Genomic DNA, 27,688 nt, shown 5'->3' on the forward strand with positions numbered 1-27,688 from the left:
TTAGCATTCTTTTAAAATCCACAATAAACTACAGACTGTGCTGAACACTAGAATCTTCAAGCTTCAGCAGAGGTCAAGCACAGAGAGATGTTTACTACTGCTCTGCTCTTGTAGATCATCTCTTGGTTCAGTTCTTATGATGGAAGACTTATTTTATCTCAGTTATCCTTTTTACTTTCCATTTCTTTGCTGAGCAACTTTTCAATGCAGTTTCATGCAGCCAATATTTGTACCAGAAAAAAAATCATCATTACAAAGCAGTATTTCCATGACCTTTTGTCTTTACTTTTAATCCCAGTTGGTACATAAATACTAGGCTGCACATTATCATCAGAGCAAAAGCTGTGTCAGGAATACCTGGACTCAGGAAATTGTAATTTACACAGAATATAAAATGACAGCATTGGTTAAAAGATAAGGCATAATGAAAGGATATTTCAAGTGGCATTTTAAAGTGATAATTAATTTCTAAAAGTCTGAGTTTCATTCTTCATATAAAAGAGTGGATGTTAATAGACCATCCATAAAGATCCCTTACATTAAAATACAAATGAGATATCCCTTATGTTTATACATGTGTAAGTACAATTAATATTGTAACCCAACTGGAAACAAAATTGCTTTAGTTAACCAACCATTGCAAGGCAATCAAATGTGATATCAAATGTAATTGTAGAAGATCCAGTTGGGGAATAGCAGCAATTACTTCATACAAAATTCTCTCCTCCTTCTTCCAATTCACATACATTTATTTTTCATGCATTTCTACACCAGATAAATAATTGGACCATCACAAGTGTCAAAATTACTCCCCTTTCACTCTACAGCATACAAGAAAATTCAAACTGACCAGGCAGTTTTGTTTAGAAATAGTGTCTCATACCATTGATTTGTAACTGCATTAATCTAAAAAAATTAAAGTAGGTTTTATTTCTCCAGCTATACTTGCAGCTCAGAAACTGGAAATTACCAATGGAGTAAGAAGCAAAAAAAGGCATTTATTTATTTGCCTGAAGTGAAGCACTTTGGCTTTGTCTTCATAAACTTCACAAATATTCTCTGAAGACTTAGTAGTTTAATAACAGGTAGGTATTATTTTAGGGCTGTAGATTTAAACTACAATGCAGACATTTTTATTGACTTTGTGACTAATCAGGAAACAACACATTACAATTTTTTTCCTTCCTTACAAAGAAGACATTCAGTATTCTTAAACATTATTCTTATTTAGCTTTGACTAACTTTTTTTATTTTTTAGTAAATTAATTAGCAATTACCAAAGTTATCTTGATATTTAACTATCAATGCAAAAAAAACCCCAAACAACAACATTATCTGCCACTAATTGAAACACTAATGGTAAATATGTAAGTTACATGCTCTTAACTCTCTTTAGACTTTTTTTTTTCTCTTGAAGACAATTTATATACACCTGGAAAACATTAATTTATTTTAAAAATAATATTTATATATATCCTCCTGTGTCAATATGTGTATTTAGAAAGATATGACATTTAGAAAGCTGGGATAGGACTATGAAAATACTTCAGCTAACACCAGCTATTTGCTTTTCAAAAGTTGCTGGGTCACAGCATCCCAGGTCCAAATTCACATCAATCTGAAATTCCTATGTTCATAGCTATTTTTGGTTTTGATGAACACAGAATCATAGAATTATAGAACTACTCAGGTTGGAAATACCCTTGGGATCACTGAGTCCAACCATCATCCCTACTCTACAAAGTTCACCCCTAAACCATATCTACTAATACCACATCCAAATTACCCTTAAACACATCCGGGGATGGTGACTCAACCACCTCCCTGGGCAGCCTATTTCAGTGTCTAACCACTCTATCTGTGACTAAATTTTTCCTAATGGCCAGTCTAAACCTCCCCTGTTGCAGCTTGAAGCCATTCGCTCTTGTTCTGTCGCTAATTACCTGTGAAAAGCGACCAGCACCAACCTCTCTACAATGACCTTTCAGGTAGTTATAGAGACTGATGAGGTTTCCCCTCAGCGTCCACTTTCTCAAGCTAAACATTCCCAGCTCCTTCAAGCGTTCTTCATAAGATTTATTCTCTAGGCCCCTCACCAGCTTCGTTGCCCTCCTCTGAACTCGCTCCAGCACCTCGATATCTCTCTTGAATTGAAGTGCCCAAAACTGGATGCAATACTTGAGGTGTGGCCTCACCAGTGCTGAGTACAGGGGGACAATCCCTCTCTACTTCTGCTGGTCACACTATTTCTAATACAAGCCAGGATGCCATTGGCTTTCTTGGCCACCTGGGCACACTGCTGGCTCATATTCAGCCACTTGTCAGTTAGAACCCCAGGTCCTTTTCTGCCAGCCACTTTCCAGCCACACTTCCCCAAGCCTGTAGCGTTGCCTGGGGTTGTTGTGGCCCAAGTGCAGGACCTGGCACTTGGCCTTGTTGAAGCCCAGACCATTAACATTAGCCCAATGATCCAATCTATCCAAGTCTCTCCGTAGAGCCTCCCTATCCTCATGCAGATCAACACTCCCACCTAGCTTGATGTCATCTGCAAACTTACTGATAATACACTCTATGTTCTTATCAAGATCGTCAATAAAGATGATAAACAGAAATAGTCCCAACACTGAGCCCTGAGCAACACCACTTGTGACTGGCCTCAGCTGGATTTGACTCCATTGACCACCACTCTTTGGGCCCGACTGTCCAGCCAGTGCTTGATCCAACAGATCATGTGCTCATCCAGGCCATGAGCAGCCAGTTTTTTTACGAGAGTTCTATGAGGAACAGTGTAAAATGCTTTTTGGAGGTCCAGATAGACAATGTCCACAGCCTTTCCGTCGTCCAATAGTTGGGTCATCAAGTTATAAAAGGAGATCAGGTTCATCAGGCAGGACCTGCCTTTCATAAACCCATGCTGACTGGGCCTGATCCTCTGGTTATCCTCTATGTGTCTTCTAATAACACTCAAGATGATCTGCTCCATGACCTTCCCTGGTACTGAGGTCAGACTGACAGGTCTATAGTTTCCTGGATCCTCCTTTCTGCCTTTCTTATAGATGGGTGTTACATTTGCTACCCTCCAGTCCATTGGGACCTCCTCAGTTACCCAGAACTTCAGGTAAATAATGGAAAGTGGCTTGGCCATCATATCTGCCAACTCTTTCAGCACCCTTGGATGTAACCCATCTGGTCCCATAAACCTGTGTACCTCTAAGTGGTGTAGTAGGTCTCTGACCACTTTCTCTTTAATTGTGATGACCTCATTCTGAATCTCCTCCCTGTCTCCTAGCTCATGTGGCTGTATATCCATGGAACAACTAGTTCCACTGCTAAAGACTGAGGCAAAGTAGGTGTTGAGCACCGCAGCCTTTTCCTCATTCTCTGTTACTAAGATGCCCTCTGCATCCAATAAAGGATGGAGATTTTCCCTAATCTTCCTTTTGCGGTTAATGAACTTATAGAAACATTTTTTGTTATCCATAACAGCTGTAGCTGGTTTGAGCTCTAGCTGTGCTTTGGCTCTCCTAATTTTCACCCTGCAACGATAAGGCTATTTCAGGTAAAACCAAAACAAAACATTAAAACTAGAATGATAGAATAATTAAGGTTGGAAAACATCTTTTGTATCATTTTAGTCCAATTGTTAACCTAGCACTGCCAAGTCCACCACTATAACAAGGTCCCTAAATGCCATGTCTACATATCTTTTAAATAAGTCCAAGAATGTTGACTCAACCACTTCCCTGGGCAGCCTGTTCCAGTGCGTGACAACCCTTCTAGTGAAGAAATTTTTCCTAATATTCATTCTAAACCTCCCCGGCAGAACTTGAGGCCATTTCCTCTTATTGCTTATTACTTGAGAGAAGAAACTGACTCCCATGTTGCTATAACCTGCTTTCAGGCAGTTGTATGGAGCAATAAGTTCTCCCCTCAGTGTGCAACTGCTGCTTTTACTGTGTCCTGAGAAAACGCTACTACCACTCATCCTCCTTTTCTCCAGGATAAACAAAAACAGTTCCCTCAGTGATTTCTCTTAAGGCTTCTTCTCTAGACACTTCACCAGCTTCACAGCTCTTCTTTGGACACTCTCCAGCACTTGAATGTCCTTGTAGTGAGGGGTCCAAAAGTTAGCATAGTACTCAAGGTGTGGCCTCACAAGTGAGTCCTGCTAGCCACACTGTTGTTGATACAAACCAGGATGCTTTTGGCCTGCTTGGCCATCTGGGCACACTGCTGGCTCATGTTAAGCTGGATGTCAATCAACATCCAAGGTCCTTTTTCTGTTGGGCAGCTTTCCAGCCACCCTTCTCCTGGCCTGTAGCATTGCATGGGGTTGTGATCAAAGTACATGACCTGGCATTGAACACTGTTAAACCTCATACAATTGACCTCAGTCCATCAATCCAGCCTGTCTAGATCCCTCTGCAGAGCTTTCCTACCCTCAGGCAGATCAACACTCCTGCTCAAGTTAATGTCACCTGCAAACTTACTGAGGGTGCACTTGATCCCAATGTCCAGCTCATTGATAAAGATATTAAACAGAACTGGCTTCAACGCTGAGCCCTGGGGAACACCACTCGTGACCAGGATTTAACTCCATTCACCACAACTTTTTGGGGTAGGCCATCCAGCCAGTTTTTTACCTAGTGAAGACCACACCCATCAAGCCATGAGCAGCAAGTTTCTCCGGGAGAATGCTGTGGGAAGCAGTGCCAAAGTCAGGTAGAGAACATCCACAGCCTTTCTCTCAACTCCTAAGCAGGTCACCTTTACATAGAAAGAAATCAGGTTAGTCAAGCAACACCTGCCTTTCATAAATCTCTGCTGACTGGGCCTGATCAGCTGGTTGTCTTGTACATGCCATGTGATGGCATGTAGGAAGACCTGCTCCATAACCTTTCCCAGCATTAAGGTCAGATAGACAGTCCTGTAGTTCCTAAGACAATTCTGAATATTTGGTAAAGATTAATTTAAACATGGATGCATGAGAAAGCCAAAACTTAAATTTTTACTTTTGTTTTTCTTTTCTTGGTCTTCTTGAAGTTGCTGGAATTCTACATACCTGAACTACTGGAAGACATTCTACCCTCACTCAACTAGAATTAGTAGGAAAAATAGATTTTAGTAGTAGATGTGGATTTATGTTTCTATCAATGGTGTAGTCCCAATTTTTTTTTCTAAATTGCAAGCAATTTATCCTTAAGACAATTCTGACACTCCTTACATTAAATTATTAGCTGAAATAACAGGAATGAGACAATGGGACCAAATCTGGATCTTCCAAGATTTTTCCCTGTACCAGTTAATTTCAAAAGACCTTATCTGAGGATACTGAATTTTTATCATACTGCAATATTAACATGCAAAATAAAATATTTAATTCTTACATGCTTCTATTGCTGAAAAATGTGTAATAAACATTCATACTTTGAATAAGGTGTTGGAACAGGCACTCTGGCAGTCCTCTGATTGGCACATCCCTTGTAGCTCAGTATAGACTTTGGTATAACGGCCAGCCCTCTTTGCCCTTCCTCTTTTGTATTTATTCTGCTGAAGTCAGCACATATATATACTTCCCTAGAAGGAATGTTCATGATATTTTCTCCCTAAAACTCCAGAGGCCATTATTCAGCTGCAATGTGGCTGACAAGGACGTTGCTGATCAGGGGCTCATTAGAAGCAGAAATAAACTGTCCCAAAGAGAGCCTTCCCACGGTGATATGCAGTGCTGATGGAAAGGCTTTCATCACCCCAAACCAAATCCTAGACAAGAAATTAACCTCTTATAGCATGATGAAGACCATTTATAAGTACTTCAAGAACCCACAACTGCATAATTTTTTTACAGTATATCTTCTCTTTCCCATCACAGCCATTAGAAGAATCAATGTTCCAGCGAAAATTAAGTTTATCAGAAAGATCTGTGTGCAAACTAATTTGAGAAGGCATTTTAAAAAGTAGGCCAGAAGAGGAGAAAGATGACTTCTGGCAAAAAGGGAACAAATTAAATTATATGAAGCTTAATACATTTATTTGAAATTTAATTGCATAACCTAATGTCAAGGTTATTATATGGTGTATGCTGCTCTAATTCAAATTCAAAATAGTAACACACAAGCTCAGTTTGCAGTTACTTTATTAGAAATCCAACTGTATTTTAAAACTATTTTTATTTTGACCACAGTTTTTACCCGAGTCACAACATTATTTTGAGATCTCTCCTTTGCAATGAATCATATTGAGACCAGAAGCCTCTCTGGGATGACTGACTTCTACTGCAAGTAAAGGGCAAAAAAGAAAACCAAAAGCTGAAACTAAGTTGTTGATGTGATGCCAGTGTGTACAGAAGCAAAATTATTAGAACAAGCATCTGACTATTCACACACCTCTGTACTGAGTCCATCAAATTTGTGGGTTTTGTTTTCCTTTCAAAACAGAGTCAGATGAGCAGAAAAGGTTGTTGTAGCATTCTCATTATTTCATCCCTCTAGAACATGCATTCTGTGTTTCTCTGCGTATCAGAAGCTGTGCCTGTGCAAGAGAGCACACTTAAAAGCATTCAGGCTGTATCCAAACCCTCTTTGCACTTTTAAAAGCTGAATTATTTGCCCTGACCTTGAGGGTTTGTTTGTTTGACTGATTGTTTTTGGCACTCCATCTTCACATTTCTGAGGAATATGAGATCAGAAAGGACACCACAGAAAAGCAATATGCATTTAACTGTGTGCCACTATGATTCCAGTGACTGTGCAGACACAGTGGAGGTTTGCAGCAGGATCATGTAAAAGAACCACCTGCTTTTATTTCTGAAGGAACAGATAATGGAGGCATAAATGACTTTGATGCTTTGCAGGGAACTGTAGCCTCAAATTAAAAGGCTTATAATTATGCAGCATAACATTAATTTTGCTTTATTAGTAATAAAGAATCAATGTTGTACATTTTACAATCATCTCACTTGTTTTTCAGTAGATAACCAAAGAAGATAGCTTAGTGTTTGACCAGGTTAGGTTCTGTTTCAGTCTTACCAGAATATTGAAGAGAACAGTTATCAAAGCATAGAAGAGGATTCTAAAAATTATTTTACAACTGTGTTTCAGTGCTTGGAGCTGCACACTTTTAACTGGTAGTAATCACGACTCATATGCCTTCTATGCAATCACTCCTTACATGTCAAAACAAACAGATGCCTTGTGACATCACCTCACAGCTACATCACCAGCTCTGTAAAGCTCCCTACGAGCTTCTGAAGTGTAAAGTCTCTAGACACCCAGACTGAGACTCTGTTTATTGAGTAGTCAATAACTCTTTCTGTTGTGGATATATAAACAACATGTTTCTAAGAATATAGTTAATATAATTAATATTTCAAAGAGGAAAAATCCGAGAGGTAAAAAAAGAGAAAAACTGAAACTTACCCCAAACTCATCCCTCCACTGATGTGATGCTTGGTACTTCTCTGCTTCTTTAGCCAGGCGCTGAAGACCAAAGAAAGAGAGGACAGAGATTTTAGTCTTTACTGAATCTTCACATAGCAAAATTGTTTTCTCTTCTTAATATTCATGTTTTCTTTTCTTAATATTCATGTTTTCTCTGTATAGCTTTCTATATATATACAATTATTTGAAATGTATGTATATTTGAATATAAGATGCACCACATCTTTTAAAAATGCTATTTTGTGTATCATTCGCTTGGTAAAGTTTTGTAATCACACATTAGACAGTTTAACCCTAAATCCAATATCTTTAAGAATTTCTAGTTAAGTTAAAAATACACCAGTATGCTTCTGAAAATACTTTTCTCCTTACAACACCTTGCCTTATACATATTTATGTAATCTACCATCCAATGACAAGTATTTATTAGAAACTTAAGACACTGTACTATAGGCATTCATTTCACCATTACATTTTTTAACTTAAAATAAAGGAACTACTAACAACCTCTGTGGTTATTAGGGACCCATAACAATTCAGTAGTTTGGACTAGCTATAGTCTGATTCCACAGACTGAATACACATTAGCTGCTGAAGAATATCAGGCATGTTCCTAGAGAGCATTTTAAAGAAAGAAATCCAGCTTGTCCATGTAGCCCCACAAGAAGCAAAGCACAGGGCACAAGAAAGATGAGATTAACCTCTTGGGAGAGTCATGGTCCCTTTCTAACAGAAATATCCTGGCTAAATCCATCAGACAACTATGGATGAAAACGCTTTACTCTGTGACAGTATGTGCACCATAAGCCTGATGAGCATTTTAATATTCAAACCAATTCCTACACAGCCAAAAGGAATATGACCAGAAAGTTCATGTAAGCTGGAATAATGGAGAGGGTCTGTCTAAATCTCACCTCAGTCCCACTCTGGGAGAGCAGCTACATTATATGGTCCCACGTGGGCAGTGCCTCTCCCCCCTCTAACAACTACCAGGGTGATAAAGTTCACAAATCAAAATTTAGGAACATTTCCTACCCTTTACATTTAAAATTATTCTCTATAAACAATAACCAGCAGAACCCAAATGCGCAAACTGATAAATGGATTATGAAGACTTATTATTAACACTGCTATTAATTTGTATGGAAAAACAGAAGCCACACTTGAAATTCCTCAGCTTGAGTTGAAAAATTAGAAGATTCTTCAGTAATCTGTACTATAAAGCACAAATTTTAAAAGCAAATTTAAAAAAATAATGTTTTTCTTTGGTTGGGTTTTTGTTTTTGTTGGGTTTTTTGGTTTGATTTATTTTTGGGGGCGAGGAATCTTGGTCTCAAATAGAAAAAAAAAAAAAAAAAAAAAAAAAAAAAAGGAATAATCCCCACCAAATCCTTCTTGAAGAATTTTTCAGTCAGATTTCGGTTACAACCCACCCTGTCTAAATAACCTGCTACACACAATTTCAACAATTCTATCTTAAAATCTCATATGAAAGCACAAGCAAGCAGTTACAATGATGAAAAATGAGAAAACAGCTGTGTTCCTTGACTCAACCAAATTAAAACTCACACATGACCACAAACCAGACCTCTGGTTACCTAGCTCATGTCCAGCAGAAATCTTTATCAACATTTATGTGCAGGCTATCACGAAGGCACAGATCATGCAAGATCATTTTCAAGCAGCAGATGTTTTAACAAAAGATATGGGTTGACTAATAGGAATTCTGTGCACACAAAAAACAGAATAATTATTAACAATGTAATACCTTTGATATTTTTAGGAAAGGGAAGGGAAGAGTATTCAAAATAAACTAGAAAAGAAATTAAAAAAAACATGTTATGAAGCTAAGGTGTTCTCAGAAGTTACTTATTTCTATGTAAGGAGAAGTGCTACTGCTACAGCAATATGATGTCTAATGACTGAAACATTCACCCTTCCACAGTGAGTCCTTTGTTAAGAGCAAGAGTAAGAAGTCAAAACTCGTGGGTCAAAATAGCTAGACTGTGAAGCAAACTCAAGTTACCTATGCCCTTTATTGTGACACAAGGAGACACTAATTTTTCATCTCTCTCAAAGAAATCATGCCTGCTTCCTTATGAGGTATGCAAATGTCAGGTCTTGCCTTCCCTGTTTTGATGGAGGAGTCTCCGGAGAATGCCAACACAGGAGTAACACCACAGCAGGCTGACAGCTGACACTTCCCATTTTCCCTCTCATTACAATGAGAGTTTAAAAAGGTAACACCTTCTTTAACATCATAACCCACTGCAGCTCCCTAAAGGCTTCTTTAGTAAATACTAAAATGCTGAGATTCCTATTTTTATATGCAAGAAAATAAGCAGACATGGTTCTAAAGCAAACATGCAAAATTATAGTTCTGCATATTAGGTTTTAATTATTTCTTACTCCATGCCTCTGTATGAGTGCTGTGAAGAAGAAAGGTGTGAGATGTTTTCATGGCCTTTAATAAAGCTCTATGTAATATAATCTTTTTAGATAGAGAAGTTGAAAAAACAAACAGCACTAAAAAGGGGAAAAGGACAAAAGCAACATGTAACAGAAGCATTCTGGCTTACTTCAAGGTATTTAAAAAACCCCAGTTTGTACAGTATGATGGAGAATGAGGATTGTCAGATTATGACAATAATACTCAAATTACTCTTAAGTAGTACATAAATTCAGAAACAGTGATCAAGAAGAGAGGGCTGCAAAAACAAACAAAATGCTGTGGCATCTACTCCTGTGCTTTTGGAGAATGTTCAATAGCTGGGAGATGGTACTTCAAAGTGAGAGATCAAAAGGGCTTATGCTAGATTTAGTCTGGGTGATAGACACAGTAGTTGATGTCAAATTTGAAATGCTTGAAAACACTGTAATCAAATAAGCGTTTATTTAATATATGTTCCTACTTGGAAAAAAAAGAACTATTTCTACCTCCTTTTTTTATTTTAACTTTTTTTTTAGTGCATGAGATCTGCACTTTCCCTTGCAAAAGTACTGTGCAGGGTGCATTACTTTCAGGAATCTTCAGAATACTTAGCTCATCAATAAAAGAATAATTATCCCTTGAAAGACAGTCAATGCCCAAAAGTAAGTATTTTTAATCTAACTGTGAAAGAAGTCAAGATCCACTTCCACTAGGTTTCCTTAAATCTTTCAGAGACAACTGTTACCTTCAAGGCAAAACAGCTATTGGGAAAGATGGATAAGATGCAAGTGTTATTTATTCTATCAGCCTATGACCTTTCCTTTATCTTTTAGAGGGATTACAAAAGATTACACATACACACACACAAGCAAACCGACAACCAAAAACCCAAAGCACAGCTGCCTGTCAATCTCAAAACTGTCTCTTTTCTAAGGTCTGGTCCCCAGATTCCAAATGCACGTTACTGTCCCTGAGAGACAGCCTTTGATGTAGCACAGACTGCAAGAAAGAGACTTGAAGAATCTTTATCTGATTGGTAAAGATCAACTCCGTAGAAGGCCCATTCATCTTCTAGCTTTCATTTTTGAGCACGTATGTCATACCTTTATTCTCTCCTGGCCAGCACAGAAGTCTGTCAGCTAATGGCCCAATTACAATTACATTCAGAACAAAGAAAAAAATATTTGTTTGTGCTTCTCACTCTCTATTGAGTACTTCATCTTTAAAGCAATATTTGACTACCCCTTGATATATTAAGCACATAAGGTCACAGACAAATAGTGTGTTTATATTTGCTCTTCTATATTCAACATAGACCTTATATGATACATTCCCCTGCTACTGTGTGGAGCCAGTTTCACTTTAGTCATCTGCAGCAGCAAATGAGTCACATGTATAAGAAAAAGGGTCTATCAGAGGTCTGCTGACATTGTGAGCCTTACCAAAGTGTTCTTCATATAAATTGCTGCTCTAAATGCAAATGTAATCTTATATGATCAGCAATTAGCACTATTTTTATTTCTTTTTTTTTTTTTTTTAAAGCTGATTATTATTATACTCTGGACCACAATTCAAAATAATGCTTCAAACTTCATCTTCCACTATTAACCATTACCAACAAGGTAAATTACTAGGTTGGGGTTTTTTTTAATAATCCAGATGTAGATTAAAAAACTAAACTTCAATTAAACAGAAAATTACATATGTTGTGTGCTTGTCTAATGTATTTCAAGCCATTTCTGTTTTATTCATACGAACAGTAATTCTACTTCTGACCTTCTTAATCAGTTTTTCTAACAATATCACCTCACATCCAACATAAGGCTGTCATCTTGGCTAAATAGAAATCTAACAGAAAAAAATTATCACCTTCCATATATTTAGAAGACAGGAATTTGACAAATGTCTTTAACTGTTAGCAACTGTAAATCATTATGATTCAAAACAATCTTTATTCCTGTTCTTTAATTAAATGAGTAAAGGAAGAATCAAGATGATTTTCCAGAGACAACTGGACAATGCCACAATGAAGAACAGGGAGTCCAGTCCATGACACATGAAATATGGTTTGTACAAAATATCCTACAAACTTAATATGCTGCAGAATGACTGTATAAAAAAATCCTGTTTAACTATTATTAAATAGCAACAAGGAATGTAGAGAATTCTCACCAGAAGGTAGAGAAGCTGCACTTTGTTAAATTCTACATTTTCCACATCTATGGGGAGAGGGATGGAGGAAGGAGGTTCAGTTCCTAAGTCTGAGTGTATTTCTTGGATGCATGCAATCAGGAGATTTGAGAAGCTGAGCAATATTATAAAAGCTTGATACTGCCAAATATGTTTCAGTAGACAAGAGAGTAAGACAGAGATAACTGTAGATAAAGGCAAGAAGAAAAACAGTCAGAAAAGAAGAGTAAGAAATAGTCTGTCAAATTTATCTTGACATCTAGCAGTGACATTTTGCTAGAGTAGCATACAGAATCCGCAGAGGAGCACTTTTTTTAACATATAATTTATCCTTCTCATTTGCAGAGGCTTAAAGCCCTTAAAGCTTATTACATTTTCACTCTAATAAGTCATATGCCATAAATGCAAGTCACATTACTGTTATATTTTTAAACAAGCTCAAAGTGAAGGACACACGCTGAAACCATTAGACTGAAATTGCCAACTGCTCCAACAAATCACAAATTGCATAACACCACCAGCTCCAGTTCACTGCCTGCCTTAGGAAACTCTTCTAAGCTTCACAGCTGAGCTAGTAACTTCAGAGGCATGATTAGAAGATGACATGTATATTGAGGCATGCCTTATTGCCTTGCTTTTTCAGCTGTAGTGTAGGTGTAGTTTTTAACAACCCAGGGAGAAACTAGGACTGCATAAACTTATTTTAGAAAGAGCAAAATTAATCCGCTCCAAAACAAGTGTTCTAAAATGTCAACAATGTAATTTTCCTCTAACTTAAAAAAAAGAGATTAGATGCACTTCAGCTTGTTTAACAGTTTCTTTAATACCTCCTCATTAAAATCCAGTAAAAAAGTCAAACACAAAACACAGCCTTTAACTGCTTAAATTTTATACATGTTAGCAGTTCCATTCAAATCTGACTAGGATACAAATGAGAACAGATACAACTGAAATACACATGCCACTGCCTTATTTTAAAGAGTAAAGTAGGAAAACAACAAATCAAATAAATACTTCATTCCTAAGGACAAGAGGAAGAGAACATTGATACAGGCTTGCATCACTTATGGAAGAAAAACACTAAGAAAGTAAGTTTTTGTCTCATCGTATAATCAAACAGAACAGCACATTTAAAGTAATTTTATAGTTTTATATCAGTTCAGCAACAATATATAAAGTTATATAAAGATACATTTGATATATCGTGATAACAGTATTTGAGATATATAAAGTTGAATATTCAAATACTCTTTGAAGTTGTTGTTTCTTTTATATAAAATTACAGCACTCTGCAAGTTCATGAAAGTCACAGAAGTGGAGTGTAACCAGGTATGAAACACTACATTTAAAGAAATGTAATGAGTTTTGGATGTACTCATACTTTGTGTGCTACAAATAACATTTAGATGTCATGCTGTTATAATCCAAAAAAAAGAAGACCAGAAATCTGGCAATTTAAAACCTCTGCTGAAGAGATAGTCCGATGTCTTATTTGGACATATCACCAGAAATAGTTACTTCCTTAAGACACATTAATAACCTAAACAGAATTACAAAGTCCAAAGTAGTTAATGATTTATAATAAAACTGAGATGGCACTGAAATCTGCAGTAGTAGATTATGAAACATGCAACTTCATTCATAATAAAATTCAGAGTTTGAATGGTAGAATTATAATGTGAACTTAAAAAAAAAAAAATGAAATCATCATTTTCACTTAGGTTTTCAGATGTTTAAAACAGAATTAATCTGAATTAGACTGATTAAAATTATGTTAAAAATTAATCTTTTTTTTTTTTTAAATATAGCTGAATAACAAATGTGGCTTTAACAATTAAGGCAAGGCACTGTATTAAGAGCTTTGCATTTCAAGGAAAAAAAATGGAGCAGGTGGTAGGCTACAGCTGCTGAACAATCAACCTGATCTCATCAACAGTCAGTGGGTGAGAGCCAAGGAAACACGTTACTGTTGGCAACAGCAGGAACAAATGATACATTAATACTGCCTGATATTTTCAGGCAACGTTTCCCTAATGGAAGCAATTCTAGTCAAAAGCAACAAAGAGTGTTTAACTGTGAGTCCCGGAGAAAACTAAGTACAATGGAAAATGACCTTCTACCAGCAAACTGTAAAAAGGTTTTTTATTTTCCCGGAGATGTTATGTCAGTCATGACAGCCATGTTGGAAAAGCAGCAAAGCCTCAACTGCTCCTGCATCTGACTTTGCATTGGGCTAACAAAATACCTAAAGCTCCTTCATTTCTTTATGAAGCTTAATAACACGCTTCTTCTACACTTTCCCAAATGCCTTTTAAAAAAGGTGTTGCACTCCTCCCTCTGCCAAAGATTTTCAAGTTTTGACTTTCAAGCATAGCCATGTGATGTTTTAAAAATAATTCATGTCCTTTGCCAGTATTTCCTCTTCTACAAAGGACTATGTATGATTTACTGTTTTCTTACCCTTAACAGAAAACTCTTTCTGATTCTAAATTAAACAACATTTTAAAAGAAGAAATAGACAGAAATGTTAGAGGTGAATGTTGAAAGTGGTGTCTTCTACCTTTTCTCAGTCCATTTAGCCTCTATAGTGTCCTCCCATGTCTATTGAGCATGGAAGAAACCAAGCACTTTCGTGCATCCCATCAGTTTATACTCAGATATACCTTCATCTCCCTGCTCTCAAATGCAAGTTTTATCCTAGTATACCTAGTTGTTAAGCAACAGTTGCTGAACCTATAGCATAAAACCCTTTTAGTGTCAACCAGGCACAGGTCCACCAGAGGTACGTATTAAGTATGTACCCATAGGGATAGCTACAAAAGATCCATATTAATATATTAAACATTTCAGCAAATGCTTAATATCTCTTAAGGCCATTTGGTTCCGTAACAACTGTTCTTTTAGGATGAAATCCTGACCCTACAAAAGTTCATGTGAGGACTTCTGCTGTCTTCATTGAGATTTCACTCCTGCCCTGTGTGCCTCAAGCCTTGTGTGCATGAGATCATGAAATTCCTAACCAGAGATAATCTTCCAGATTCAGCAATCACCAATAGCCATGCATTGTTTTGGCCATTATTTCTCTTCAGTATCTCTTGTCATGTCTATGTTCTATATTGGACAATGTGACATCTTCTGGGCAGTGAATTTCTGTGCATCCTTGTGATTACAAAGAAAATCTAGCCAGTTTCAAATACACCATTAACATCTTAAGTAAGGTTCACATTTCTGCACCATAAGATCTTAAAAATGGACTTATATGTGAAAATATATTATTTTTCATCTTAAAATCTACAGTTTAAAAACTAATGCTGCATATTGTCATGGCTAGAGAAGTATTCAGTATCTTTTCACAACTACTGTGGAGTAAATACTGTGAACAGCATTTAACATACAAAGGTTGTGCAGAAAGGTGAACGGATTTCACCAAGGTCCCACAAAACATTCGTGTCAGGTGCTAGTAACACTCAAGACCATAGGATGAGTTTCTCTGGCTGTATTTTCCTTTCAGATATTTTCCTCCTTTAATTCTATACATGATCTAAAGCTATGCTTAAAATGTATTTGATTGACTGTCCTAGTGAGTAATGTACGTATTTGAATCAATATATAATTCCCTTCCAATTAAAAAAAATATATATATACATATAATTAAGATATTTTTCTAGTGTTACCCTCACAGGTTGCACATTTGAGAACTACTACAACCAGTTTGGGTTTATCCATAATGACTTCCAGCAAAAGGTGTTTAATTAGGATGTCTCACACTTTTATGTGTATGAAAACCTAATTGCCACCTTCTACCTCAAAGAACACAATCAAGAAGCATTATCCCATCTCAAAATTGCTTAAGCATCTTCCTCATGTCACTTCCACATCTGGCGTTACCTCATTATTTTTGTTTAGTTTTGTATGCTTCTCTCCTATAAAGGAAACACATTGAACCAGACCAACAAATTTAGCACCCTCCAAAAAGCTAGAGCTACTTACTGAAAATCATCATCAGAATCAAATTGTGATCAGAAAAAATAAATATAAAAAAGTTAAATCATAATTATAAAAAAAGAGAAACACGAAAGACATGTCAAGAACATCACAGTATATCTTAAAGAAAATCTGGCAGTACCTTGCCAGGCTGGATGTTTAATGCAGCTAACTCAGTACTGTGCAGTTGAGTGCAGTTGAGCTGTGTTGCATTTCAAACCTCATAGGTCCTGCTAACAGGGAAAAAAATTCTTCCGTAGTCCTGTTAAACTGGCACATTAGATTGGAAGAGAATATTTTCAGAAATCAACCCAAACCTTAAATTAAGAGATGTGAACCGAAACTTGAAGGGCTCTGGCAGATTGTTAAAGGTTTTGAATTTTTTTAAACTCTACAGAATGTTCCTGCAGAATTTAATGGAATTTTGTTTGGGCTGTATTTTTAATTAATACTGGAAAACAGATAATTTATATAAGTGGAAAGGCACATTATTGTGGGCTCTCCTCTGTCACATGAAACATGGAAACTTAAGAAGTCAGACACTTTGTGCTCTTATTTAGGTCATCAGCAGCATGAAGATGTTGAACCTCTACTACCAGAGCTAGAAAGTAACTCTTAAACTAAAGACAAAAGCATATTATTCTCCTGCATGAAACTAGTCTCCAGATTTAGATGTCTATACCGCATTTGTGTGGATTGAAGTCACAGCTACATCTTCATGTTGCATCACATGATGCCTTTTGATTCATCATAAGTTAGCATTTCAATAAATTACAATAAAACATGTTTGCTTGCATATAAAATAGAAGCTTCAAGCAAATAAACCCCAAGCTAAAGGCCTAGTACATTAAATTACAGATAAGTTTAATCATATGCTGAACTTTTCACCCATGTCTTGTAGTCAGATGGTTTTAGCAGACTTGGTTCTAGTATATAAGAACTTGTGAAGTGAGAAAATCACCTATAGTGCAGCAACAACACCCAAGCAAGAAGGGACAAAAGGGATCCCTTCCACCATAATACCTTATGATAATATCGCTACTTGGAGGTCTGCATTACAAAACCAGACTGCTTGACATTCCTTGACACATATATGCTGTGCTAGGTTAAAGTGGAGATGAAAAATAAGGAAAATAACCTTTTTTTAATAAATTCAAACTGTAAATTGCATTTTGAAGTTATTTTGTATCATAATTATTAGTCACTTGCCGAGTTAAGACTTTTATCATGTCTCAAAATACTTTTCTCCTAACCTTAGGTCTTGGACTTAGGTGACTCATTCTTAAGGTTTAATTTCATGCATATCTGATCATTATCCTTCACAGAAAAAAATCCAAACAACAACAACAACAAATCCTCAGATATATAATCCAGATAATACAGTGAAAAAAAAAAACAAAACCCCCACAAAAAAACCTCAAAGCACCACACCACAAAACTTCAAATTAATTTAAATCTCAAGAGGGTATCATAATTTTGAGGGATCTGACATTTTCTTAAAAAATAATTAAAACTATATATATATCCTTTGGAAATGAAAATATTAGCCGGCACAGACAGATGTGTGATGATGGCATAAATCATCATAACAAGAAACTATGACAATATAGCAACGACTCCTCCTGGTTTCTGGATACACAGCCATGCCTTCCCACTAACTGGGGCTGTACCAGCAAAGCTGCTGATACTCTGACACAAGCTTTCCATGGGAGAGCTGGCAGCCAACCTCTCAAATGCCCGAAAAGGTGCAAAAAGCCAAAGTGACACCTCATTTGTAACTACAATTGAAAGAGAACCTACTTAAACATAAAGCTACTGTGGATGACAATTGACCAAGTACATTGTTGTCACCCAACTAAAGCCAAAGAGGTTGCTCACATAAGCATTCAGATGCTTGGAAGGATCACAATCTTGATTATCAATTTAACTGGAAAGAAAGGCAAAACATGTCACTGATGTTCTGTGTGATGTCTTCATAAAAATACTGCAGAATGGAGATTTAGCTATACACTCTGTGCTTGAGTTTTTCAGGTGGTGTATGCTCAGTAAACTGTGGAATACGGCATTGTGTTATACTGCGTATGTCTGAGTTTATAGAAAACAACTTTATATATTATTTATGTAATAAAGAGCTGTATCATTAAACATGCTCATTTTCAGAAATGTGTATCGAAAGTACACATCTCTTGCTCTGAGTGCTTCCTCAAGTGAAAAAATATGCACTAATGAAAAAAAGAATACCCGACATAAAATAAATAGTTTTAAATATGATTTTTGGCCAGACCATGGAATCCAGACAAATGCCATCTTTACAGTAGCATAATGGTGGTTGGTGTTTGGGGTTATTTTTTGCTGGTAAATTTTTCAGCTGACTAATTAATTCATTAGTTTGCAGCTTTTTCAATTTCTGTACCTTTAGCCTCAAGAGAACATAAAGGAAAGAGGAAAATAAGGATTAAAAAAAAAAATAAATCAAAAGTAAAAATGACAAATAATAAAAAACCCAACAAAACCCACAAATAAATCAAGGAAAACAAACCACTTCACTTAAAGTAAGGATTTTTTGTCGACTACTTAAATTGATCTCTCTGATTTCATAGTCCTTTCTATCTTCAGATGATCATGATATCCTAGGAGTTATTTCTTTTCTTTTTTTTTTTTTTTCCCTGAATGATTAGTAATTATCTTTTGTGATTTTCTTGCACAGTACAATCTGAATATTTTTGTCAAATACGAGCAAAATTAGTTCACTCACTATTTTAAGTAGAAGGTAAAGGAGAGAAACACTTTCCTCCCACTTTCGTCAATACTTATAGAAATGTCAGCAGGAAAAGGCTTCCTAACATTTCCAGTCAATTTAAAATCATGAATATTTGCAAACAAGGAGTTTGCTTCACAGCATTTCAATAAATTAAAGTCTCGTTAAACTGAACATTTTCCCAGGTTGATATAACCGTTTCAAAATAATTCAGCTCATTTCAGTGGAAGGGCATCTCTTCTGACTAATCATTTAATATAATTTATGTGGAACCACAAAGGAATTTACATTGCATAGATATGTATGCACTTGGGTTTAAATACAAAGGACAATCTACCCTTGAGCAATAACATTTGCAGTGGTTTAAAAGCTGAATCTTCAATGTATACTTGAACCTTCAACTTATATTTTAGTATTATCCTCCCCAACTCAGAAAGAAAACGTTCCAATTTGGAACAAGTTATGTTTGCTAATAATACTTGAAATGTTTATTTTTCAAAGATGCTGTTTCTAGGTATAGCACATTTGACAATGTCATGGTAATACTGTTCTCTTTTATTTTTAAATTATCAAGTTGTCAGATTTGTTTTAAATGGAATTCACAGCATTGTACCAATATCTGCTCAGTCAGAAGTAGCTTATTAAAGTTAGGTTTCCATGGGTTTTATTGTTGCTATGATTATGTTGTCAGTGGTTGTGTAGTTTTGGCTTATTTTTCAATCTATGGAAATAGCACTGATCAGATGATCTCATGAATCCTAAGCAAATTATTTTACTGGTGCAAAACCTAGGTAGATAGTCTGGAGAGGGACAGAAGGTCAACCTGAGAAGCTGCAGCACAAAATAGTCATGCCATACTTGCTCCCAGAGATGCAGGTAACTTACAAAACTCAGTGGGGTTTATTGGAACTATGCTGCATCTAGAGATGACTAAATTCTGATCCGAACATACTCTTTCCCAAAAAATCTGGCCTTGGCAGAATCTCAACGGTTTTGTTTATAGACCTGATGGTCTAGTGTTGAGCTTGCACTTTTAGGTCTAAGGCTAGACTGGATGATCTTGGACGTCTCTTCCAGCCAGGGACATTCTGTGATTCTGTGATTTCCCACGACTTTAAAATAGATGAGGTGAGCTCAGATCCACTGCCCACTGAAACCTGAACCTTTTATTGAAGAGTGACCTCATGACCTGAGGCAGCCTGTGTCAGAAGAGAAGCCAGAAAGTTATCCCCTACAGAACTATTCCTCTATCTATATGTGAAGGACCGCTCTCAGGACCTGCACTCGCAGGAAGTGGTGTTGAAACCCTGTTCTAACCCCTCAAAAAAAGTCTAGTTTGCATCCCAAATGGCTTACCTGAGAGGATGGAGACAACTATGATGGCCTGCATATGGCCTATGGCCTAGGGCATCCATGTACAACAGAGGGGCAGAGGGGGCAGAGGTCCACTCCAGCTCCTCAATCTCATGACTCAATCACTCTTACTCATCTTTGCAAAACAAGGAAACCAGGCCTATAAAACAGGGGGCTGCAATGGTGGGCTTTGGGAGCCTCACTGACACCAACTCTCTCCCGTTGGCTGGCCCAACGCTGGATCCAGGATTGGTGATTTTCTGTTACATAACTCTCTTAACTTCTCTTCTCCTATCCTTTCTCTCTTCCTAAAATCATTAAGTAACACGAGGCCTAACAATGATTTTTTTTTCTTAGCTTGTGCAGCTTGATCATATATGTATTGTGACTTATATTGTGACTTTTTAAACAGCCTTTATGATCACGCAGCCTTAGATAATAATTGAAATATCACTTTTATTTCTATAGTTCTAATTAAACCAAATTCAAATCCAGACCTTGAGTGTCGTTTCACCTTAATCCAATCAACTGGTATCGGATGGTCGAGCACTTCCTCAGACAGTGACATTTCAGTCACCTCCCTTGGAAGGGCCAGGTCTGAGACAAAGGTTGGACCCAGCCACTCCTCAGCTCCTCTCCGAGGAGTTTAGAAAGCAAGAGGATCCAATTTGAATCTCCCTGAGCTGTCCTACCCAGGCTGTGACACTATACAATTATGATAAAAATTAATTGCTCTGCATTATAGGCTTGCAAGACTCTCTTCTCTCTTCCCTGTGACAAAGCAGCCCAATTTATGGCCATAAAATTAAGACCAGATTCTCAAATAGGGTACTTCTACTCATCTTCAGTACAAAATACTGACTTACTCTGTTAGGGGTAAGTCCCCATCAACTAGAAACTTACTATAAAAGACAAGGTATATGGTGATTACAGTACAATCTCATTTACACTACTGTTATTCAGCTTTACTCTCTTGTCAGCTGTACTATACCATATTCTGCATTTCAAACTCAAACATTCCTTGGCATATAAGGATTTAATGTCTGTCACAAGGACTCAATAAACCATATGTGTTCATGTGTATACAATGTCATTTCTATCTCAGACAATATATGTATGCTAATATAAGTGGGTTCAAGAGCTTAACAGCTCTCCAAAGTACCCAGATTTGGTTCTTAAAACAGCTTAATGAAATCTAGCATTACAGTTGCCTTAAAAACAAGTACTTTTTTGTATATAAAAAATAGTCCAGCAAAAAATACTACATCATGTGTACTCAGTCTCACTATCAGTAAGGGGACCCACTTCTGTGCAGGAACCACTGAAATCACCGCAGAATTGGAATGCAGAGATACAAAGCAAACTTTTTATGCTGATGAAGCCTTTGAATACCAGAACAGGATATGAATCTCTAAGGAATAAATGTTCAAACACAATTATTAGAGAATGTCTTCAAGTTTAGCTTAGCTAATAGCACAAACTGAGGTGATTTGATTTTCTTCAGTTATTTAAATCTCATTATATATGCCCTACTTCATTCCCTCTCCATTTAAATTGATATGAAATGTAAAACAACCTCTAAATAATTTACTGTGAAAAAACATACAAGTTAATTTAAAGCTAAAGCTTGAAACTCAAACACATTATGAATACCTCTTTGTTTAAGACCTTTATTTTATTTTATTTTATTTATTTTATTGCTGTCTTTTGTTTTGGAGAGACAACGAGGGGCTTTATTGATTTTTTTCTTTTCCAGAATAAAAACTGCTTACAACAAAACCCTTCGGTTTCAGTTGCTTTGATGTAATGCTACTAATAAGGGTTTGTGGTTTTTTAGTGCTGTTGAAATTGTAATTAAATTCATAAAACCTAACCATGTATTCTTAACCAGGCAATCTGATTTTCTGTAATTACAAATCAAAATAAATGTCATCATAATTATTAATCATTCTAATGATAAATTGCGCACTTAAATGCCATCTTGCAAGATATTACCAAGGTCAGACTTTGATGGCAGATGTCATTGGGAAGGATGGAAGGGGCAGCAGAAAGAGCTGCAGGAGCTCTTTCATTAAGGCAGGAGCACTTTCCACTATCAGATGCATGTGCCTCAGATGTGTAGAAGGCAATAATTAAAAATAAAACATCATCTCCAGTAATTCATGAATTGTACTACTGTGTATTTTGCTTTTGTGCCAAGTAGCTTTTACAACAGATACTCATACATTAAGAGGTGAAGCTCATCTTGGTCTTCAACAGTTTTCAGGTAAAGATCTACCTGAGAACATAATAAATGTAAGTAACATCTAATTAACATTTTCAATTAATATCTATCATCTAGTTTAAAAATTGTAAGAATCACCCCCAAAAGATTTATGATCTTCTGTTACTCTGACTGAAATCAGATAATCCTCATTTTTTTTTCTTCTTACTTTTTCTTGTAATTTTTAAAACAGAGTTTTGTATCACAGAAAACAAAGTTCTTCTTGAACCCACTATCATCTAATATCCAAACTGCCTCTTTTTCTCACACAGACACAGATAATTTGGTAGCTGCTATTGTCTGTCCTGTAAAGGCAAATCATATAGAACCTGGCAACAACCTGACTTCATATTGTCAATTTGAGCCTTAGATCTCAAATGTGAGAAGAGACATATGCCATTTTTTATTTAGAGAGGAGTTGCTTTGTAGCTTAATTAAAGCAGTGTCTGACAGTTCAGAAGATGAGAATCTGCTTCTCCTGCAAGGTCTGGCAGCATCCTCAGCTAAAATGTGATAATGCAACTTGTGCAAGAAATACTGAAATGTGAGATTAAACCTTAGCCATCAGCTTTACAGAATTCAGGCTTTAATAGCCTTATCTTTCTTTTGTTTCCACTAATTTAGTTAAAAGAAATATGATCGCCAACTTAGTAAGTATATGTATCTAGGATCTTTTAATTGAAATTTTAATGTACTTTAAAAGAATTACTGTAATGAGCTTTATAACTATTATCAAATGACAAGAGAATTATTTTATTATTTTTTATTTTAGGGCATTTGTACACATTCACAATTAAATATCAGCATGGTAGCATATATATATGTGTGTGTGTGTGTGTGTATATATAATTCACATGGCTTGGGAATTTTTCAACGATTTTTAATGGGTTTTGTTTAAGGTAGTTTTTTTTGAGGGGGGGGGGTTAATTTAAAAAAACATCAAGCTACATTTTTTGAATGAAGAAATGTATTAAAAGACAACAGTGTTTTCAAAAAAATAGTTCCTCACATCCAGAGAATTAATGGTATTGCAGCAAGGAAAAGGGAAGAAAACAAAAAAGAGAGGGAAAGGGGGCATGGTGGAAAAAAAATCACAAAGGAAAAGGGAGAAAATTAGAAGAAAAAAGAAAAAAAAAGGAGAAAGAAAACAGGAAAAGTAAGTAAACATTTAAGATTAAGTTCTTGGTGGGTCATGCATCCACCAGAACAAAGAAAACAAGAAATCAGGCCACATATCTTAACACCTCTATTAAAGGGTCAGCTGTGAAATAAATTTGTCAGATTTAGAATAGAGGAAAAGTGGCAAGTATGCATCTGACAGTAAGACTCATCAACATCTGAAAGTTGCCCTGTGTCTTGAGCAGGTTAAGCATGATAATGTATTTTACATGGACTCTTGTATCGCACCCTTTCTTGTAATGCAGTTAAAAGCAGCAGTTTCTTCCCTCTGGCATGTACTACAGAAATAAATATGAACTTCCATTCACCCTAGTTTATATGAAATGAGAAGAGACATTCTTCACCAGTTTCCATACAAATAAATTGTGTGCCTAAGATTTTAGTCTTTCCATGAGTCACTAAGAATCCCTTACATATAAACTAGGAGAAACAGTGTCATCTACTTCCAGTTGACCAAAAAGGATAATGTTAAGGAGCTATCCTAACAGAACAGACAATTCTTTTTATTCCTTTTCTTTCTTCCTCCCTTGAGGGATGAGTGGCAAGCTCAAAGCATGCTCTTCTGTTTTGCAGGAACAACAACTAGAAATGATGCTGCAGCCAAATCCTCTGGTGTACCTGCCACTGCTTTAACTCAGGGACCCACCGGAACTGCCCTGTGGTTCCTGTCAAGTGTCAAGAGTCAATCTCAGGGCTATACCAAGTGCTAAAACACCTGGCAAACTGTGCCAAAGTGTGAAAGGTGGAAATATGCCTGGGACTACATTTTAACACACCACTAATACTGCCTGGCACAGCACAGACATACGGAATGAGGTCTTGACTCTGCTTATTCCAGTCCCTTCCACAAGAAAATAATTGGTAGCAAGTTGTCAGCTCACTAGGCACTGCAATTCTGGCCAGTCCTAAGCTGTCACTATGAGAAAGCAAAGAGTCCATCTTACTTACTCTCCACCCCTGCATAGCTTGATGAGCACTAGGAATTATCCATGCTTTAAATGCAAGACAGCACACATATGCACGTGGCTGTCACTGGAAATACACATTCAAATGCTATTGGGTTTTCTCACAACAAAGTTCTCTTTTCTTAACATGCATGGATGGAGAAAGGCTAGATTTAATGTGAGATTAAATTATAATAAATACAACAATTATTATTTTTTTAAATGAAATATTTTATCAGGAAAGCAACTAAGGATAAAAATCATAATGCATCTCCATCCCCTGCTGCATGCAATTTCTTGGTAGAAAATCATCCAAGGAAAAAGAGAATGAGAAACAGAGGCTGCTCAACAATGCTGAAGGCATGCTCTCTTGCTTCTTTTTATTCAGTAAAAGTTGTCAAAAATCCACATCCCCTGATATACGTGCATTTAGCACAGGGGGTTGTCAATTATTTCTTGCAGAGAATTCTGTCAGACTGGGATTAAGATGTCTTTAAATTCCAAAGAGGGCAATTCATCATAACACTATATAGTGAGTGAATAATGGACACCCATAAAAGGCTCAGCTGACATGACGGAAGTGAATGACGGGTGAATTGAGGTCACAGACTTGATGTGAAGACATTGGACAATGTATACCCAGGCTGTCAAGCCATTAAAAAAAGAGAAAATACATGAATATGAAATTACAAACAGATTGGCTTTTGTTTCCTTGTCCATAGTACCTCAAAGAGAATGGATGCTGGAGCTATTGAACACATCCATCAGTGTGCCTGTGCACTTTTACAGTGGCTGTTACAGCTCCAAGTCAAAGAGAAATATCCTGTAACTATTCCACTTACGGATTAAAAAGTCCAAGTGTGGCATTTTATTTTGCTGGGAATAATGTGCTTTTTCCACTCCTAATGTACTTATGAGAACTATGTTTTAGTAACAAGTAGGTTTTTAAATCAAAGCAAATTTACATACACATTGATTTACTACTTATTTTACTAACACAAAATTATAAATCTAGAAATACCATTGACCCTAAATTATTCCTCCAAACAGGACTAAGCAAATGAAGTTAGCACCTGGCATAAAAAAGAAGTTAAATGGAAATCTTATCTGAGTCCAACCAAGGCCACAAAATTCCTGGTGTTCCACTAAAAGGACACTTTACAGAAGAGATGACATTACATAGGAAGTTAATTTGTTATTCCAGTCCTAACTGTAATACATGACTGCCTCCCTTCAGTGCATTCCTTCTCCCTTTTGTCCAAAGGCAAAGATGTTCTTTACCTTGCTTACTCTTTCCCACCAACAACAGGAATCAAGAAAACATTGCAAATACTGTGTACAAGGGTATGCAGGATCCATCGTTTTTCTTCTATCCCTGTCATGCTGCTTCATCCACTGATGTATTTAACTGATTTAATCTTTGGTATTAATAACATAATTACAGGTATAGCAAGTACATATAAAAAATAGCCCTTTGTTAGTGTCTAGTCTAGTCTAGTCTAGTCTAGGAGTGGATTCTCAAATCACCTTGGTTTTTTCCACTCTTGTGTAGATCAACCAACCAGCTCAGTGTGTCTGTAAGTTACTCCTGTCTTCCAAGTTACTGAAAATTTAACAAAATTGAGTATCTATCTAAACTGGTAAAACAGGTTCCAGGTGTGGCTTCTACCTTGCCTTCAAATATTCTTATAGATCAGTCTTATATCAGAGTCTGCCTCCTCGGTCCATCTCTTGCCTGGACATTCCTTTCAGAAGTCTCTTTTGATTCCAGTCTCTCCTACTTCCACCTGTAGAATAGCTCCAGCACTGAATAACCAGCTTAATTTTGCAGACAGACACATTGTTTTAAACTTTTCAACCACTCACAACTCTCACGCTAAGGCATAAAAAACTCTAAATCAACCTGAATATTCAGGAGTAATTAAGCACAATGTCAAAGTCAGTTGTATAAATTACACTTTCATGTATTTTTCTCCCTTAATTGAAAGGCTTAACTGAAGATGCCAACTTTCCCACTTTGACTACACACTAGCAAAACCCTAGTTTTCCAAGATCATGGAAAATTCAATAAAGCTTTCCTTGCTGAAAAAAGGAACTTATTTTTTTAATATAAATATATCTAACTCTTTTTTGCTATATCTGTATTAGCATTTAACATTTTACAGTGAAGCAGGGATAGAAACTCCATCTGTAGGGAGAAGCAGTTGGTGCTATGATCCTGCATAGCCAGTTCACATCTCAGAGACTTGCAAGGTGGCTCTGCTTGAACAGGGGGGTTGGACCAGATGGTGTCCAGCATTCCCTTCCTACCTCAACCATTGTATGATTCTGTGATGTAGCTTCAGGTTAAGATACTTTGGTTTAGGTATTTATCCTCCTCTACCGTAAGCAGCAATATAACCACCACAGTCATTGGTGTCCAGAGAGCAATTGAAAGGAACAAAGTTGTCCCCCTGAAAGTAGGGAGAAAGGCTCACTAGAGTGAATTTAGATAACTGTAACCAAATCTGGATCTCTCCCAGTGTCGATTCCACATATAAACCCAGAGACATGAGCCACTATGGAAGAATGCATGGGGATTATTTAAATCCCATTTATACTCCATATGTAGATCCTTACTTTTGTTCTTGAAAGGCATGAATGTCTGTAACCAAATCTGTAACCAAATCTGGATCTCTCCCAGTGTCGATTCCACATATAAACCCAGAGACATGAGCCTACACCACTATGGAAGAATGCATGGGGATTATTTAAATCCCATTTACACTCCATATGTAGATCCTTACTTTTGTTCTTGAAAGACATGAATGTCAGATGGTAAAGACTGGTGCTGTGGAACTAGAGTGAATCAGAACATGAATTCTGGTGGTGAGTTTTTGGTTTGGTTTACTTTGGTTTGGATATTTTCACGTTACGGCTTTAGGGCAGAATTACAATATTTTTGTCTTCTTTTGTGACTTGTCTGTCTTTTAAGAGATTTGGGTCTTCTTACAGTTTAACTTTGTTTCTATATTTTCTGCTTTGTGAGTCAAAGAGGTAATATTGATCTGTGCCTTCAAAATTTACTTTCCCTAACAACATTTGATATTTGTCATTAAGCTGAAACCATTTGTCACTTTCTTTCACTAAAATGAGTCATCTTCTGAA

At 36.5% G+C, this 27,688-nt stretch overlaps 1 protein-coding gene across 2 annotated transcripts in view; it reads right to left on the bottom strand.

Annotated features, from left to right (window-relative positions):
- Positions 1 to 27,688, bottom strand: part of CACNA2D1 (calcium voltage-gated channel auxiliary subunit alpha2delta 1) — a 394,502-nt gene that overhangs the window by 209,865 nt on the left and 156,949 nt on the right. For both annotated transcript variants that reach the window (XM_051621668.1, XM_051620850.1), the window contains exon 4: positions 7,419 to 7,478. In XM_051621668.1, the coding sequence (XP_051477628.1) occupies positions 7,419 to 7,478 (60 nt within the window). The remainder of the gene's footprint in view (positions 1 to 7,418; positions 7,479 to 27,688) is intronic.

The sequence above is a fragment of the Apus apus genome, chromosome 1, assembly GCF_020740795.1.
Source record: "Apus apus isolate bApuApu2 chromosome 1, bApuApu2.pri.cur, whole genome shotgun sequence".
Lineage (NCBI taxonomy): Eukaryota > Metazoa > Chordata > Aves > Apodiformes > Apodidae > Apus > Apus apus.